The sequence below is a fragment of the Salvelinus alpinus genome, chromosome 37, assembly GCF_045679555.1.
Source record: "Salvelinus alpinus chromosome 37, SLU_Salpinus.1, whole genome shotgun sequence".
NCBI classification, from domain to species: Eukaryota; Metazoa; Chordata; class Actinopteri; order Salmoniformes; family Salmonidae; genus Salvelinus; species Salvelinus alpinus.
The window spans coordinates 14,852,378-14,870,231 of record NC_092122.1 but is presented as its reverse complement, the minus strand read 5'-3'; the positions used below and the strand labels follow the sequence as shown (position 1 = coordinate 14,870,231).

The 17,854-nt window shown below is 44.0% G+C and overlaps 1 protein-coding gene across 16 annotated transcripts in view; it reads left to right on the top strand.

Moving 5' to 3' along the window:
• The window catches only part of LOC139565738 (liprin-alpha-2-like), a 298,291-nt gene extending 282,067 nt beyond the window's left edge, over window positions 1–16,224 (top strand). For 8 of the 16 annotated variants that reach the window (XR_011672963.1, XR_011672964.1, XR_011672961.1 and 5 more), the window contains 12 exons: window positions 2,638–2,719; window positions 3,994–4,194; window positions 8,263–8,328; window positions 9,843–9,878; window positions 10,088–10,263; window positions 10,403–10,500; window positions 11,167–11,342; window positions 11,790–11,858; window positions 12,223–12,376; window positions 12,751–13,895; window positions 13,987–14,070; window positions 14,853–16,224. Coding sequence is in view for 5 of the 16 variants with exons in the window: in XM_071386250.1 (XP_071242351.1) it covers window positions 2,638–2,719; window positions 3,994–4,194; window positions 8,263–8,328; window positions 9,843–9,878; window positions 10,088–10,263; window positions 10,403–10,500; window positions 11,167–11,342; window positions 11,790–11,858; window positions 12,223–12,376; window positions 12,751–12,807; window positions 13,987–14,045 (1,174 nt within the window). In the remaining 11 variants the exon portion in view is untranslated. Of the gene's footprint in view, window positions 1–2,637; window positions 2,720–3,993; window positions 4,195–8,262; window positions 8,329–9,842; window positions 9,879–10,087; window positions 10,264–10,402; window positions 10,501–11,166; window positions 11,343–11,789; window positions 11,939–12,222; window positions 12,377–12,750; window positions 13,896–13,986; window positions 14,071–14,852 lie in introns of those variants that run through there. The other 8 variants (XM_071386251.1, XM_071386249.1, XM_071386253.1 and 5 more) reach the window with 6 other exon arrangements.
• The last annotated feature ends 1,630 nt before the right edge of the window (window positions 16,225–17,854 follow it).

The window sequence follows — 17,854 nt, the reverse complement described above, 5'->3', positions numbered from 1 at the left end:
CATCCGTGTGTGTGTGTGTGTGTGTGTGTGTGTGTGTGTGTTTGAATATGTGTCCGTGCATGTATGGGCAGTGTGTGTGTGTGTGTGTGTGTGTTTGTGCATTCGTGTGTGTTTGGGGGCAAGGTGGGGGGAGGGGGGGGGGGGGGGCTGTTAACTCATTAACAATTGTGCACTTTTTGTCTCCCGTCACTTTCTCTTCCTCTCTCTCTCTCCTTGTACTCTTCCTCCCTCCCTCTCATCCTGTGACTAAAGAAGCGGGTAAGTTGTGACAGTGTGACACCTGGACATCTCCATTGTCAGCGCTGTGCCGTCTGTCCACCCCTGTCCATCCATCTGTCCCCCTCCCAATGGCCGGTGCCAAAGCTGACGTCACTCTGACCCTCTATGGCTGTTAATGACCCCTTGCTTTCTAGCTATCTTTCTTCCTTTCGATCTTTCTATCTTTTCATTTACCGTATAAAATGTTTCTTCCCCACAGTGCAGTGGCGGCTGCATCCATGGCTGGACAAAGAATGTGTGCCGTCACCCGTTAATGGGGTTGATTTTTATACTTGGAATGTCCAACACCTTCCTCCTTCCTTGTGCGTGTTTCTATATCTGTGACTGTGAGATATAACCGGTTCTGATACCGGGTTATGGGGCGTCATATCTTGTTGTTTTATTTTCTTTGTCATAACTGTTTCCTTCCTTTCCCAGCTATGTTCAGTGGATGTATACCTCATCCATAACAACCTGACATGAACATATCTATCTATATGCCTGTTGTATTGATACCACATTGAATGGAAACAATTGATTATTGATTAATATCAATGGACACATCTCCTATGTTGTGTGTCAGTCCATTCAGTCTTTGTATGCTGTATTCAAGTGCCCTTTCTCTGCACTGAGGCCTTCAACTCTGACCAAGTCACATACATAATGTGTCACGTGCCTTTTCTCCATATGCCTCATGTTGGCCACTATGTCTCCAGATGGAAGACATTTTAGCTGCACTCAGGAACTAGTTTCTGCCTTCGAACTCTCATGAAGTATTCTGTTCACTGAATAGAATTGTATCTTCAGAAGTCTGTTGTTATGTGTGTAGCATGTTGTGTGAGTTATGTATGTATCAGCTCAACAGGCCCTCTCTATATTCAGACTCTTAGACCAATCAGACACTATCAACTGTCTTCAGGAAGTAACGTTCCACAGTTGGGTATCTCTCTAGTGTAGCCTCTCTGGTTCTTTTCTACACCACAGGCCTCCCACCCATCTGCTCCCCAACTCCATTAGTTAACAGTGTGCACACAGCAATAAAGATGAGACGACCACACACACACACACACACACACACACACACACACACACACACACACACACACACACACACACACACACACACACACACACACACACACACACACACACATACCCCAAACACACATTTATATAGACTTTTCACAGAGTTGGTGTCGCAGGAATCAGCATATTACAAATTGCCTGGTACATGACTGAGTAAAGAGAACCTCCTCTCCTCTGCTCTCCCTAGATAAGGTGCAATTTACTCTGAGCTGAGTATGGCGGCGGGAGTGCTTAGCACTGCTTTCAAAGTGGTGCTCAGCATAAATAACACATTTCTCTATTTCACTCGGGCCATCTTAGTTTACCTATTGAACACTTCCACCGCCACACAAAAATGCAGTATTCCATCAAAGAATGTGAATAAAGACACCAAACACGATTTAAAGATGGCCAGAAAGAATACATTCAGCAAGACTCTCAAAAGGATATCGCAGTCAGCAGAAAAAGCCCAGTCTCTCTGTAGTTAGTATTTCAGCAGTAGTAACACATTCCCAGCTGCAGCACAGAGGCAAGTGGAGATTGGTGGTTCTTCAGATTAGCAACTCAAAGTCAGGCTTCAGTCACCAGCCCAGCAGCCATAGCTGTCCCTTCAAGGTGTGTCTGGACCAGATGGTGAGAGAGAGAGGGGCAGAGAGAGAGAGAGAGAGAGAGAGAGGGGGGCAGAGAGAGAGAGAGAGAGAGAGGGGCAGAGAGAGAGAGAGAGAGAGAGAGGGAGGGCAGAGAGAGAGAGAGAGAGGCAGAGAGAAAGAGAGAGAGGGGGTGAGAGAGAGAGGCAGAGAGAGAGGCAGAGAGAGAGAGAGAGAGAGAGAGAGAGAGAGAGAGAGAGAGAGAGAGAGAGAGAGAGAGAGAGAGAGAGAGAGAGAGAGAGAGAGAGAGAGAGAGAGAGAGGCAGAGAGAGAGAGAGAGAGAGAGAGAGAGAGAGGCAGAGAGAGAGAGGCAGAGAGAGAGAGACAGAGAGGCAGAGAGGCAGAGAGGCAGAGAGAGAGAGAGAGAGAGAGAGAGAGAGAGAGAGAGAGAGAGAGAGAGAGAGAGAGAGAGAGAGAGAGAGAGAGAGAGAGAGAGAGGTACTCATTTTACATGCAGTGTGTGTATGGAGAGATTGATGTACTGTATGATAAGACCGTGCCCTTTCAGAAAGCTCTGGCCTGTGAGAGATAAAGTGTGTGGCACTGTACAGTGAACACATACACAAAATCTCGGTGTAATACTAGTGCCTTGTGTGAGGGGGTGTGAGTGTCTCAGTATATGTGTGTGTGCAGTGCATTAATCCCATGTCTCTGCTCCCGCCCTCAGGCACGAGCTGTTGGAAGAGGCGAGGAGGAAAGGCTTACCTTTCGCCCAATGGGACGGCCCCACAGTGGTGGCCTGGCTGGAGGTAGGCACTCCTCTACTCTGGCCTGGAGCCATTCTCAATCCTCCCGCCTCTGGGATAGATTCACAAGGTCTGTGCCAGACTCCCACTCTGTGAAGAAGATAATATTCTCCACCCCGGTGAGGTGGTCTATTCCTCCTTGACTCCCCAGTCTGCACACTCAGCATTCACCTGAGATACGACACCCATTATCCTCTAACCTCTGACCGTTGATGATGTTTCACATTTCAAATCAATTACCCGATGCCTTTCCACAGCCTAATGGTCACCCTTTCTAATACGGCTCTTCGAAATGCAGACCAGATGCTTTCCTTTAATCAAAACATGACTGGTAAAGGATGTAGAACGACACAGTGCTGTTACATAATCGTTGGATGTATTGTGTTGTAATTACGACCCGGGGAACTCCAATGCCGTAGTCAGCATGTTACCGAGAGTTATTATAAAATGATTACGCCTCCGGCTGACATTACTCTTTGTGCTTTATTATATTAAGTCTATTATCTAATCCAGTGTTTCCCCAACTCCAGTCCTCCAGTACCCCCAACAGTACTCATTTTTATTGTAGCCCTGGACAAGCACACCTGATACAACTGGTCAACTGATCATCAAGCCCTCAATGAGTTGAATGAGGTGTGTTTGTCCCAGGCTATAACAGCAATGTGTGATGTTGGAGGACTGGAGTTGGGAAACACTCTGGTGTTGGGCCTATGGCAGTGGATTGAATCTGGATCTCACTGATATTATAGGAGACAGTGTCCCATATTTTGATGTCACCTTGGTGGAAGCCTCAGAGGCCTGTTGGTAAAGGTCTACTCTGTGATTTACTATGCCACTTTCTCCCCAGCACACCATTTCCCTGTTAAATCAATTCCAAATGGGTTTGAGTGTAATTGCTTGGCAATACACCTCATAAAGGCCATAGTGATGTTGTTTAATATTAACATGGGTATTCATTAAGTAAATGAATGCGTTGCCTATCAATTAATCATCACAGTTTATTTTCTGTCTTCATTGAAATATCCTATGTCTGTATTCAGTTTTTCCTCATTTAATCATGACAGAACATGCTTGAACATACAAGGTGAACATTTCAACCATGACTGCCCCCTACTGTTTCTCAGTAGATCTTTATTAAAACAAGGAAGCGCTACACAACTTGTCTACCATAAGTAAGGATGGTAGACAAGTTCTCCCACCACATCACCTATAATTTGTAAAAACAAGCTCACTCGCTACTTTACATGAAACCACAAATGGTCTTCCTCCTGTTTCAGTTGTGGTTGGGGATGCCCGCCTGGTACGTGGCGGCATGTCGTGCCAACGTGAAGAGCGGTGCCATCATGTCTGCCCTGTCGGACACAGAGATCCAGAGGGAGATTGGCATCAGTAACCCCCTGCACCGCCTCAAACTACGCCTGGCCATCCAGGAGATGGTCTCCCTCACCAGTCCATCTGCTCCGCCAACCTCCAGAACCGTGAGTTGACACACACAAACACACATGCACCCATGCATGTAACTGCCGTCAGTGTGTTAGCTTAGCATATAGCGCTGCCTCCCTGAACCTGCCTCTGACTGGGCTTTAACCAGGCTTCTCTATCACACCATCACACATGACCTATTCGATAGCTCCACCGGCGACATTTTGAGTGAGCTTACGGCACGTTCTTAGCTCCGATACACACACGCATACATACACACAGACGGTATAGTCTTCAAGGGTAAAGACACTCAAGAAGCTATTTCTACTAGTTTGCATTGTAACGCCTTCACGGTCAGAGAACCTGACTTGTGTAGTATCTCTATCATTTGTGTTGGTAACTGAATGTTGGAGAGAATGGGAGGAAACCGGTTAAGGCTGGTTTATCACTCAGTAGTGTCAGTCAGCTCATGCACTTAATTCAGCTCTGCAGCATTTACTCTAATTTACCACACCAACAGCTATTTTATACCTCAGTCTGTTTCACAGCTCCGAGTTGTCATGGTGATTTCATGTAACCTCTGAGGAACCTGCTGAGCTTAATGCTACAAACTGTTTATTCCATATAGCTTTATCCATCAAATTTCAATCAAATGTATTTATAAAGCCCTTCTTACATCAGCTGATGTCACAAAGTGCTGTACCGAAACCCAGCCTAAAACCCCAAACAGCAAGCAATGCAGGTGTAGAAGTACAGTGGCTAGGAAAAACTCCCTAGAATGTCCGGAACCTAGGAAGAAACCTAGAGAGGAACCAGGCTATGAGGGGTGGCCAGTCTTCTTCTGGCTGTGCTGGGTGGAGATTATAACAGAACATGGCCAAGATGTTCGTAGATGACCAGCAGGGTTTTCACATTCACACTCTCCCTCTCTCTCTCTCTCTCACACACACACACACACACACACACACACACACACACACACACACACACACACACACACACACACACACACACACACACACACACACACACACACACACACACACACACACACACACACACACACACACACACACACACACACACTCAAGGAGCAGTGATTTTTGGGAATATGACTCTATAGACCCCCCTCTGCCCTGGTGCCTCCTGCTGTGACTGGTGGTCAGTTCACTGCCCCTCTGAAACAAACGACCACTTTAAGTTTACACTCCGGGTTAATCAACCCTGCAAATGCAGGGGAAGTGTCTGACAAGCAGAACACTGACGGGAGAAAGGTGGGACTTCTGCTCCATACCAGACTTCTGCTCCATACCAGTCACAGGACTGGTTATTCTGCTGCCTTTAAGCTCACAGACAGTGACGTCTGATTCACCCTATGGGGCCGACCCGAACCGTACTGTGCTGCCTAGTACAGCTGGGCTTGGCTCAGCTCTATAGCGTGAGCAGCCCTTTAGTACGGTGTCTTTAATAGAAATTGTCATCTCCTCAAGTGTTCTTATCTAGGTCATGACAGCTTGATCCAGTGGGGCTGCAAAGCACAGCAATCATGGCTGCTAAAATTAGAATCAACAACAGATTAGAATGGGTTGGAATGGGGTTTAACGGTGTGGTACACTGAGGTATATCAAACTAGACTGAGTCTGTTAGAAAGGGGTTTAACAGTGTGGTACACTGAGGTATATCAAACTAGACTGAGTCTGTTAGAAAGGGGTTTAACCATGTGGAACACTGAGGTATATCAAACTAGACTGAGTCTGTTAGAAAGGGGTTTAACCATGTGGTACACTGAGGTATATCAAACTAGACTGAGTCTGTTAGAAAGGGGTTTAACCATGTGGTACACTGAGGTATATCAAACTAGACTGAGTCTGTTAGAAAGGGGTTTAACAGTGTGGAACACTGAGGTATATCAAACTAGACTGAGTCTGTTAGAAAGGGGTTTAACCGTGTGGAACACTGAGGTATATCAAACTAGACGGAGTCTGTTAGAAAGGGGTTTAACCATGTGGTACACTGAGGTATATCAAACTAGACTGAGTCTGTTAGAAAGGGGTTTAACAGTGTGGAACACTGAGGTATATCAAACTAGACTGAGTCTGTTAGAAAGGGGTTTAACCATGTGGTACACTGAGGTATATCAAACTAGACTTAGTCTGTTAGAAAGGGGTTTAACCATGTGGTACACTGAGGTATATCAAACTAGACTGAGTGTGTTAGAAAGGGGTTTAACAGTGTGGAACACTGAGGTATATCAAACTAGACTGAGTCTGTTAGAAAGGGGTTTAACAGTGTGGAACACTGAGGTATATCAAACTAGACTGAGTCTGTTAGAAAGGGGTTTAACAGTGTGGTACACTGAGGTATATCAAACTAGACTGAGTCTGTTAGAAAGGGGTTTAACAGTGTGGTACACTGAGGTATATCAAACTAGACTGAGTCTGTTAGAAAGGGGTTTAACAGTGTGGTACACTGAGGTATATCAAACTAGACTGAGTCTGTTAGAAAGGGGTTTAACAGTGTGGTACACTGAGGTATATCAAACTAGACTGAGTCTGTTAGAAAGGGGTTTAACAGTGTGGTACACTGAGGTATATCAAACTAGACTGAGTCTGTTAGAAAGGGGTTTAACAGTATGGAACACTGAGGTATATCAAACTAGACTGAGTCTGTTAGAAAGGGGTTTAACAGTGTGGAACACTGAGGTATATCAAACTAGACTGAGTCTGTTAGAAAGGGGTTTAACAGTGTGGTACACTGAGGTATATCAAACTAGACTGAGTCTGTTAGAAAGGGGTTTAACAGTGTGGTACACTGAGGTATATCAAACTAGACTGAGTCTGTTAGAAAGGGGTTTAACAGTGTGGTACACTGAGGTATATCAAACTAGACTGAGTCTGTTAGAAAGGGGTTTAACAGTGTGGTACACTGAGGTATATCAAACTAGACTGAGTCTGTTAGAAAGGGGTTTAACAGTGTGGTACACTGAGGTATATCAAACTAGACTGAGTCTGTTAGAAAGGGGTTTAACAGTATGGAACACTGAGGTATATCAAACTAGACTGAGTCTGTTAGAAAGGGGTTTAACAGTGTGGTACACTGAGGTATATCAAACTAGACTGAGTCTGTTAGAAAGGGGTTTAACAGTGTGGAACACTGAGGTATATCAAACTAGACTGAGTGTGTTAGAAAGGGGTTTAACAGTGTGGTACACTGAGGTATATCAAACTAGACTGAGTCTGTTAGAAAGGGGTTTAACCGTGTGGAACACTGAGGTATATCAAACTAGACTGAGTCTGTTAGAAAGGGGTTTAACAGTGTGGTACACTGAGGTATATCAAACTAGACTGAGTCTGTTAGAAAGGGGTTTAACAGTATGGAACACTGAGGTATATCAAACTAGACTGAGTCTGTTAGAAAGGGGTTTAACCGTGTGGAACACTGAGGTATATCAAACTAGACTGAGTCTGTTAGAAAGGGGTTTAACAGTATGGAACACTGAGGTATATCAAACTAGACTGAGTCTGTTAGAAAGGGGTTTAACAGTGTGGAACACTGAGGTATATCAAACTAGACTGAGTCTGTTAGAAAGGGGTTTAACAGTGTGGAACACTGAGGTATATCAAACTAGACTGAGGTGGATATGTTTTGTATTTGTGTCTGTTTGCTCCAAACCCCTGTACTAATCCACTACTACACTAGCTTATGGTGAACCAGTCTTGTCATGCATGGTACATGTGTTCCTTTGGCCCGTGTGTGTTGCACCTGTGTAGGTGGGCTGCTCCTGTGTTATGTGCTGTTTTTGTCTATCCAGAGTCAGAAGTTGACCCTACAGGATCAGATAGTATTTCACCCCTTTAATGGATGAGGTTATGATGGGGGTAGAGTAATCTGATCCTAGATCTGTGGTTAAGGACAACTTCTACCTCAATCAGTTTTGTGTCTGTGTTTGTTTGTGTACTGTGCGTGCCCTTTGACCCCAGAGGGGCGGGCCTGCTCATCATCTGACCATGATGCTATAACACTATTGGCTTACAGTGGTGCTGCTCTTCTTCTTTAATACTGCTTGCCCCTCCTGGCGGACTACTGCTGCTGCTGCTGTCTTCTCTTGGGCACCGCACTCCTAGCCGTCAGGCAATGTATGGGTGACCCACGAGGAAATGGAGACCCTCGCAGCACCCTCCTCGAAAACGGTTAGTCCTTCCTCTCCTTTTACCTCTTCTCTCACTCACTTCTCTCTTTTCTTGCTTTCACTGCAGTGTTGAGACCTGTCCATGGCTGCTTTACTGAGGCCTGTACTGAGGACGGCAGGTAGCCAAGCAGTTAGAGCATTGGGACAGTAACCAAAAGGTCACTGGTTTGAATACCTGAGCAGACAAGGTGAAAAATCTGTCATTGTGCCCTTGTGTGAGGCACTTCACCCCGATTTTCTCCAGGGGTGCGTACTACTATGGCTGAGACTGTAAAACAACACATTTCACTGCACCTATCTGGTGTATGTGACAATAAAACATATTTTTTCCCCCTATATGATTTGGAGGGTAGGGAGATTGAATAACAGTAGGTTTGTTGATAATGTGGTTAGACTGCATCACATCACATCCATTCTCAGTTCTCCCTTTCATTATAGTGGGTAAAGAAGGCTTTTTAATTGGAATGACTGGTGCACTGCCCTATATTTACCAGTATGTGTTGGTGTTACTGCTATGGTTCAGGGAGCTGCATTGCCCTTGGGTACCATACTGTAGTTACCCTATATTACCTGTGTTTATGGTACGTTTCAGCCAGATGTTGATTAGATACAGCACATGTCAAGACATAATGCTATTTTTTCCCATTAGCAATGTCATCCTTTTAAACCTGACAGTGATCAGCTGATTGTACATAGGAGTCACCGTACAATACCGGTGTAAGAAGCTACATCAAATCAGATACAGGTCTGCAAACTGATACAGTATGTTCCAAACATGTTAATTTAAAACCAATTGGTTCTGTCTCAAGATTGAAGCTTGCAGGATTATTAGTCACTGCAGGTGTCAGTCATGTCAATCCCTAGGACACAGACAGCTATGTACTATACTGTACATGTAATTATGGATCTCTTTGAGCTTGAACATAAAGGTTATTCTTTGTTCCACTGTTCTCCCTGCCTCTAATACAGCCTGCATGTCAGGCACAATGAGGCTAATAGCCAACTCAGTACCATTGTACACAGGGCGAACCACGGGAAAAAAGGCTCTCATTTGTGCCAGCCGTTTTGTGCAAGCTAGATTGGCCTAATGTGGCATCAGCGCCCGTCTCCAAATCAAATGTAATTTGGCAGCAGCTCAGCCCAGGCCAGGACTAAAGGGATAACTGTGTTACTATCCCATGGGGCCAGTTCAGTTCACATGCTAAAGGGGGGAAATCATTCTCCCTTCTCAGATTGCAGATAAATCCCACAGGCCACTTTCTCTCCCTCGAATAGTGATTTTTCATACATATTTAGATGGAGCTCTACTTTTAGATTGGAATAGTTTGTTAGGGGAATATATGCGAGGGATAACTTTTCTGTACGTTCTGAGGCCTTTGCTCTGGCTTGAGCAAGTCAACAGCCTCTGATGCTAGAGTAGAGACTATTGGACTGTAGATGAAGTCCAGTGACCTGTTGCTATTATGTTCTCATGCATATTGCTACTGTTTCTTTTCCATGCCTGACCAATGACAGAGGTCCGGGGAGTCCGAGGAGGGGAGCTGGGCGCAGGTAAAGGATTTTTCGGTCTCTCTCATGGATTTGAACAGTAGAATTGTAGATTACTTAGAGTTACTCTAGTTTTATTTTTTTAATTTTAATTTTATTTAACTAGGCACATACCAGAGTTGTCTATGTGGCTACTTTTAAACTTCATCAAAATCATTTACAGATTAACAATGGTTTACAGTACTTAATTGTTTCCTTGTCATTATTGTCAGACTCTAGCGTATGGTGACATGAACCATGAGTGGATAGGGAACGAGTGGTTGCCCAGTCTAGGACTACCTCAGTACCGCAGCTACTTCATGGAGTGCCTGGTGGACGCCCGCATGCTGGACCACCTCACCAAGAAGGACCTCCGGGTGCATCTCAAAATGGTGGACAGCTTTCACAGGTACACCTGCCCTCCTCCTGCATGATGTAGGATTTGATCTGAAAGTTTAGTGTTTAGGCTCATTTTGTGGTAATAAGCGCAAAATATTATTGTGTCTGTCTTTCTAAAAATGGCTTTTCTAATGTTCCCATGTCTGTAGGACGAGTTTGCAGTATGGTATCATGGGTCTGAAGAAGCTCAACTATGACAGGAAAGAGCTGGAGAGACGCAGAGAGCACAGCCAGCATGAAATGAGAGGTACTTAAAGGAAAATTCCACCCAAAAACTGTCTTTTGGTATTTGTTTCATTAGTCCATTGTTGACATAGTTGCAAAATGTTTTGTTGTCAGCAATCAAGTTTTCAAGATACGTAACTTTCAAAACACAGAAATCATCACTGTATTATGCATTTAGTATCATCCTGCAAAATGCAGGATCATATGATGCAAAATCCATCATATGGGGATGATTTCTGTGTTTTTAAAGTTATACACAGTATCTTGAAAACTTGATTAGTGACAAGCATAACATTTTGGGACTATATCAACAATGGACTAATGAAACAAATACCAAAATATTATTTTTGGGTGGACTTTTTTCTTTAAAGACTGCTCAAGGAACAATAATGAAGACCTTTAAGCTAAAATAAATCTAGTAGTGTCTAATTACAATCTCGTTAGTAATCTGCTAAGGCAAATAATACTTGTGGAAGCGCACTTAGTTTACAGTATGTATTGCATTCTATTGTGAAATATAGCCAAGCAGTGTCTACCTGTCATAGAGTTAGGAGGTGATGGTCAGTAAGGACCAATCTAGCAGAGCCAAGAGGTTTTCTTCATCATGTAACCAGACATTGAAAAATGTTGTGTCTGTGGCCGAACACCCATGTTGTGTTTACTGTGATACCATGTCTGTGTGCCCCAGACGTGCTGGTGTGGAGCAACGAGCGGGTGATTCGCTGGGTCCAGAGCATCGGTCTAAAGGACTATGCCAATATCCTGCTGGAGAGCGGCGTGCACGGGGCCCTGGTCGCCCTCGACGACAACTTTGACCACACCAGCCTGGCGCTGCTCATCCAGATCCCCAACCAAAGCACTCAGGTCAGATCCCTCTGCCCCCATCACGCTATAGCATAGTTACGCCACAAGAGGGCGATGCATAATATACTAGCACAACCACACCATAAGAGGAAGACATTAACGTCTTCATTCCAAGAGTCCGTAGTCTTGTCTCTCAGAACTAAAAGCAAGTGAATTATGATGTTAAATTAAACAGTGTTTTTAATTTTTTTGATTTTCACGACAGAATAAATGATTTAGATGATCGTCATTAGAGGTACACTTCAAACATCTTTTCATTTCTGTCTTTATATCTCAAACAGGTCTAATAATACCCTGAGTGCCAGACCAGTAGGTCAACAGAGAGCTGTTTGGTCATGCTAGCTTGGTATCAAAATGACTGAAAGCATCTGGAGCCCCAAATAAAGAGACCTACAACTTCCATTTCAAATGTACCTAATAAGACCTATTTCCCCTTCCTCTCCCCAGGCACGTCAGATTCTGGAGAGGGAATATAATAACCTGCTAGCCCTGGGCACTGAGAGACGACTGGACGAGGTGAGTGACTCCTGTCACCCGGACAGCTAGCCCCGCTGTTACCATGGGTGATGGGCCATGGCAGACAGACACACACCTGGGTTTGTTGTCAATCATTACTCTGTTTTCCACCATCTCACTGCACCTCAGACCTGTCCTCAGTTTCCACTTCCCACCCGATCCACCCATCACTCATTTGTTTCTCATATTGTCTTAGAGTTGGTTTGAGTTATTAACATAAATATAAGGTCTTGGGAAATTAGTCATATTTGTTAGCTACTATAAACACTACTGTATATGCAGACACAAGCTGTTCTCAGACCAGCTTATCTCTACACTCAATCTCTAACCTGTCCCTGTCTCTGTCTGTGTGTCTGTCCGTCAGTATGAAGATAATGACCTCCGGGGGCCATCGTGGAGGAGGCAGTTCCCCCCGCGGGACGTCCACGGGATCAGTATGATGCCCGGCTCGGCAGAGACCCTCCCCGCTGGCTTCCGCGTCACCACCGGCTCACACTCCCGTAGGCTACCCCCCGAAGGTGAGCTCCCCCACAGACCCCCTGCATGGCCAAGACCCCCACAAAGTAGACCTAACAATTAAACTAGCGCCTCCAGTTTAGGGCACTTAGAATGGATGAATGTAAATTGCTAAAAATGCCAAATTGGATGGTAAAATTGCACTCATCAAACACTTATAAAAATGGCTAGCTGCCACAAAATGTATTTGATTAAGATTGTACCTGGGTGCATTTCATTTCTGTGTTAGAGTTTGGGGGGGGGGGTCCTCTTGCCCCTCTCTTTACTTGGGGCTCTCTCCCCATCACACTCTCTCTCGTCTATCGGTGTATGGATGGAGCATGTTGCTGACTATACCTGTATTTTCTCTGCTCTGGGACTGCTGCTCTGTGTGCAGTGCTCTATGAGGCGCTGGATGACAGTCCTGACGACATGTATTTGGACTGGTTTCAAGGTCAGATATACTGGAGCTATACCATGTGGCCTGCTGTTGGCCTGTGTGCCTTTACGCCCCCCAAAACTCCCTGGTTCCTGCTGTCCACCCTACTGTACCTCCTCTTTTCTCCAACTGTCTTCTCTCTCTACCTCTACTGCTCTGTTCCTCTGTTTCGTTCTGCCCTTGATGCCAACTACAAGGGTGGCCATTTGTTTGTCAAGGTTGTCAGTTTGTTATAGTAGACATATTGTGTGTCAAGTAATTGTTACTCAGGTTGCTGTTATTAGCACAGTAGTTGTTAGTTGCAGCCTCTGCTGCTGCACCCTTGAAGTTAAAGCAATGAATCCCCTATGCATATGTAAGTTGAGCTATGTTAGTTCTATGTTAGTTGAGCTATGGAAGTTGAGCTATTTTAGTTGCCCTGTAAAAGGAGGTTTACATAAAAGAATCATAAAGGTTTATGATGGATAAGATGGATGTTTTACAGTTGCCGGTTTGTGTCGCTCCTCGCCCTGTTGTTAAAAGAGGACGCTGGTCAAAATCTTCACGTTTTCAAGGGGATGAGAGATGTATTGAAACTTGCGTCTGTGATTGTGGCCCAGTGAGTTACAGCTGGACTGTAGTACAGCAGGCCGCATTGTGCCAGAACTCACTCCGGAATTTTGGACGCAACTTCTGATACAAGTGAGTCTATCGCTGACATCCGATTGCAGGTTTTGACCAGAGTTCTTCTCTAACACTCTGTCCCCAGTGTAATCGAGCTGCCTTCCTGTATCTGCCTCTATCTGTGGTCCCTGGTCTGTGGTGGTGATGACATTAACAGACTTGTTCCTGTACGAGGTGTGATTCACTCAAAATGGCCACGTGCACTCCTCCTCTGAGTGTGCGATGCAATGTGCCTTGGCTTTGCTAGCTGACATTTTGACTAACCTCGTTCCCGTGTGTGGTGCGTGTGTGTGCAGTGTGTTGTATCCACAGTATGGTCTACTGTACTCCTAGCCCTTATCAACTGGTTTAGAGTCCGTTTTGTTTGTCTCTCTCATTTGTTTGTCCCTCTCACAGTGGACAATGGGAGCTGATCCTGTGTCAATTGTTATGGGCATAAAGTAAGTTGGATAGCATTATCTACTGACCCTGGGCCCACTCTGGGTGTTGAAGCTAAGTGACTAACTGACGGGTCTCTGTCTCCCCCTACAGTTGGCCCCTTAGCAGTGCAGCGTCTGGACAGCTCTACAGTGAGGACCTACTCCTGCTGAGGGAGGAGAAGAGAGACTGTAAGCTGTAAGTCACACACATTATCCCTGTACAAGCTATAAGTTGCGCATACACACATGCTCACACACAAACTCTCCCTCTCTCTTACATCTGTCGTTCTGCTCAGTGAGAGCAAATGACTGTGAGAAATTGGAACGGGGTGAGAGGGTAACTTGTCTTTACAGATAACCATGTTTGCTTGGAGAGGAGAGTCCCTGCTCTAGTGCAGACATTCATGATCAGATGATAGGAGTCAAAGGCAGCAGCATGAGGCGGCCTCAGTCTGTTGTCCCTCCTTTAATCTCTGTCCAGCACAGACAACTACAGCCACAGTACACATGGAGCTGTATTCCACATCAGGTAACTGATGCAAGCAGTAGAATCAGATTCTTTTTTAAACAGATAAAAATACACCTTATGGAACAGCGGGGACTGTGAAGAGACACACACAGGTAGTATAGCGGTAATATACATGTTGTATTGTAGATATGTAGTGGTGTAATACTGTTATATGATGTACTGTTTTATCTTTTTTTCATGTGTGATGTAAGTGCCTTAATGTGTTTGGACCCCAGGAAGAGTAGCTGCTGCCTTGGCAGGAACTAATGGGGATCCCTAATAAATACATGAATACCCCTGAATGCCAAGGTAGAGAGATATATGGCAGCTACGTCTCAAATGAGATGATGTTACACAATTAGTAATGTCAACACTAATTCCCATGTGATCAAATCCATGTTTATGACAACTGCACTGTCATTGTGGATAAAGCTTCGCAGTGTAATTAAACCATACCTCCTCTCTTTCAGGTCCAGATACTGTATGTAGAGAAGGTCTTACTGTACCTTGGAGCTGCTGGACGGATCCTCCTGCCTGGAACAAACATTCTGACGAGACGCACTGCCAAGAAGCACCCCCCTACCCACCCACCCACCAAAAAGAGAGGGGGGGGGGGGGGCAGCGAGGGGTGCCTCCTGCCAAGCCGCCCCCCTCTGCACTTACAAGTCAAGGCCCCCTGAAACCTGGGCAGCAGCTACCGGTGCTACTTTCCTTCTGTCTGTCCTGTTGTCACCGTTTCTACCTTTTACATGTACAATAACTTGTTGAAGCATAATGTACTGTGTATTTCTTCTACCAGGAGATGTGTAGGTTATCTGTAAATTAATATAAATATGAGTTTTTTTATATATACATATATATATAAATATATACACATCTATATTACAAAAAAGAAAAGATATTCAGAGTTTGTGCAAATAAACCCTCCCTTCCCATTTCAAGTCCATGACCTTGGTTAAACTATGCTGCTCTTTGAACATTTCTCCATCATTCCCTGAGAGACCATTTTGTACATAGTTATTTTCCATTGTGCAGATAAACTGTTTTCACCTTGGAGAGACTGTCCATCTGGTCGCCACGTGACCCCCCCCCCCCCCAGCTGGTAAAGCCTGCCCTCTAGTGGAGTGTACAGCCCCATGTATCTGAGTCACCAGCCACAGCCCAACACCTCACAATCATGACGGAGCCCATCTCATAGCAAAGCATTCTGGGAGGAGGACACAGAAACGCACTGTGACATCTACTGATGATGTGACAAGCACTTTGATACAACCACAGAAACTGTGGACTACAGCCACAGACTAAAAGATAGACTCTGTAGCTACTGAGCTCAGAGATGAACTAACAGCAGGAACACTCTTCATCAGATGATCTCACTCACCTACAGTACCTTGACCATAAACCCCTACATGAAGAAACTCAAGCTGGACTTTTTTTATTTTGCCGTGAGGTCTGACTCAGCATCGCTGAGAAATAACTGAAAGACAGACTGCTTAACTCAGTGTGCGTAGAGTGTATATGAACATGTCGAAGTGAGGTGAATTTTAATGACAAACCTGTTGCTTGCTGTGACATTGGTGTAACTGTTAACTCTTTGTTTTTGTCTGAGTTGCCAGGGAAACCTATTGTACAGCCCTCCTACCTGTCTTTGAGTTATTTCTGCTGGAGTACTTGATCAAGTTTGACTTTTTTGTTGACTTTTACATCCTCGATTTGCACAAACAAAGAATCATTTTATTTTGTGTCCATTTTTTATTCATTGCTAATTGTATTTTGGTCAAAACTAAGTGTTGATCAAACAAATTTTCATTGCCAATAAAATAAAAACTGTCAGTGAAGTAAGTAGCTGTTGAACTGACTATTTTTCACTCATTGCTTCATTTCAGAGCTCTAGTATGAAGAGTTCATTCATCATATTAAACTATAAGATATAAACTAAACATGACAATTATTTTATTTAAGTCCGTTAAGAACAAATTCTTATTTACAATGATGGCCTACCGGGGACAGGGGCTGGGATTTAAAAATATATATTTAAAAAAATATATATAATATATGACAAAACACACATTGACATATCAATGGATCAACAAGGTAGAATGGATGATAGATGCAGGATGTGGAATATCCACTCCAGAGCTCAGTTCTGGCATCATTAGTGCTTTAAGCGATATTCCGTTGACTGCTAAATGGTTATGTCATCATAACAAATACAGTACTAGTTTGACATTTCAGCCATTTAAAAAATGAGAGGGTGAGAGTAATATGAAGGGATTTTGATTTGTACGGTTGGAGTTTGTTGAAGTCTGTAAGTAGGTATAAAGTAAGCTTCATTAATAGTGTTAAAATGTTGGCAGCATGAGGATGGAACCCAAACTGAAGCTAAGTTATGAGGTGGGAGACCCTTCCAGCAACTGCAGGGACCTGTTCAGGAGGACATAATGTAACAGAATGTTCAGATAGAAATCTATTGTGTAGAACAAAAATTGTCTATCAGATGGAATAGGGAATCGTGTCAGCTCTATTCAGTCTATTTCTAACTACAATGTTCAGTGTTTAACATACCCGAATACACCCAGGGCTCAGATGTTTCCCTGGACCCAAATTGCTTTACAAGTCAAATGCAGCCTTTTTTAAAATCTCAATATCAAATCATTTCTGGTTAACAATAAAGTACCTTACTGTAATTGTTTTCAATCAAAGAGAAACAGAAATACCTTTGCAAAAAGCTATTTCTCAAGCAAGACTTTTGCTAGGACTGTCTGGGAGTGGCCTGAGTGGGAATGGGAAATTGTTGTTATTGGCAGAGGTTTGGAACTCTCTTATTGATCTATAAACTCATTTACTGCCGGGCAGGCCAAAACTCCATCCCACCAAAACAGGCTGACATTTCAGGCGGTCTTTTCAAACAGCTCTTACACTAAAAGGGCATTATCATTTTCACAATATTATTCCAACCTCATAGTGTGGAAATATTAAACACAGGGAAATCAGTTTGACTGCACTGGGCCTTCAATAGACCAATAAAGAGAGTTTCAAACCTCTCTGCCAATAACCTGCAAGTTTTCAGGTTACATAAATATATCCCTCCTATTAGGCCTGTCCAGTTAGGCCCCTCACTCAGACCACTCCCAGACAGTCTCTTTGCTAAGAAGCTATTTGTGTTTATTTTTAACCATTTTAATTGAAAAGAATCACAGTAAGGCACTTAACTTTTAAAAAGGCTGCATTGGACCTTTAAAATCACTTTCAACTGAGATTCTGTGAGACCCACCCTTAAACTTTTTTTTGCCAATGGAGATGTCGCTTCTTTAAATAATTAACACAATGCATGATGGCTGTTTGAACAATATTGGCACGGAGTCTCTAAACCCAGAGGCGTAACATCGTAAGTCTTCTGGGAATGCTTGCGAAACAAACTCGGCAGACCAGACCTGGGTTTGAGAAGTCAATGGGAGAAGTGAAAAATGCG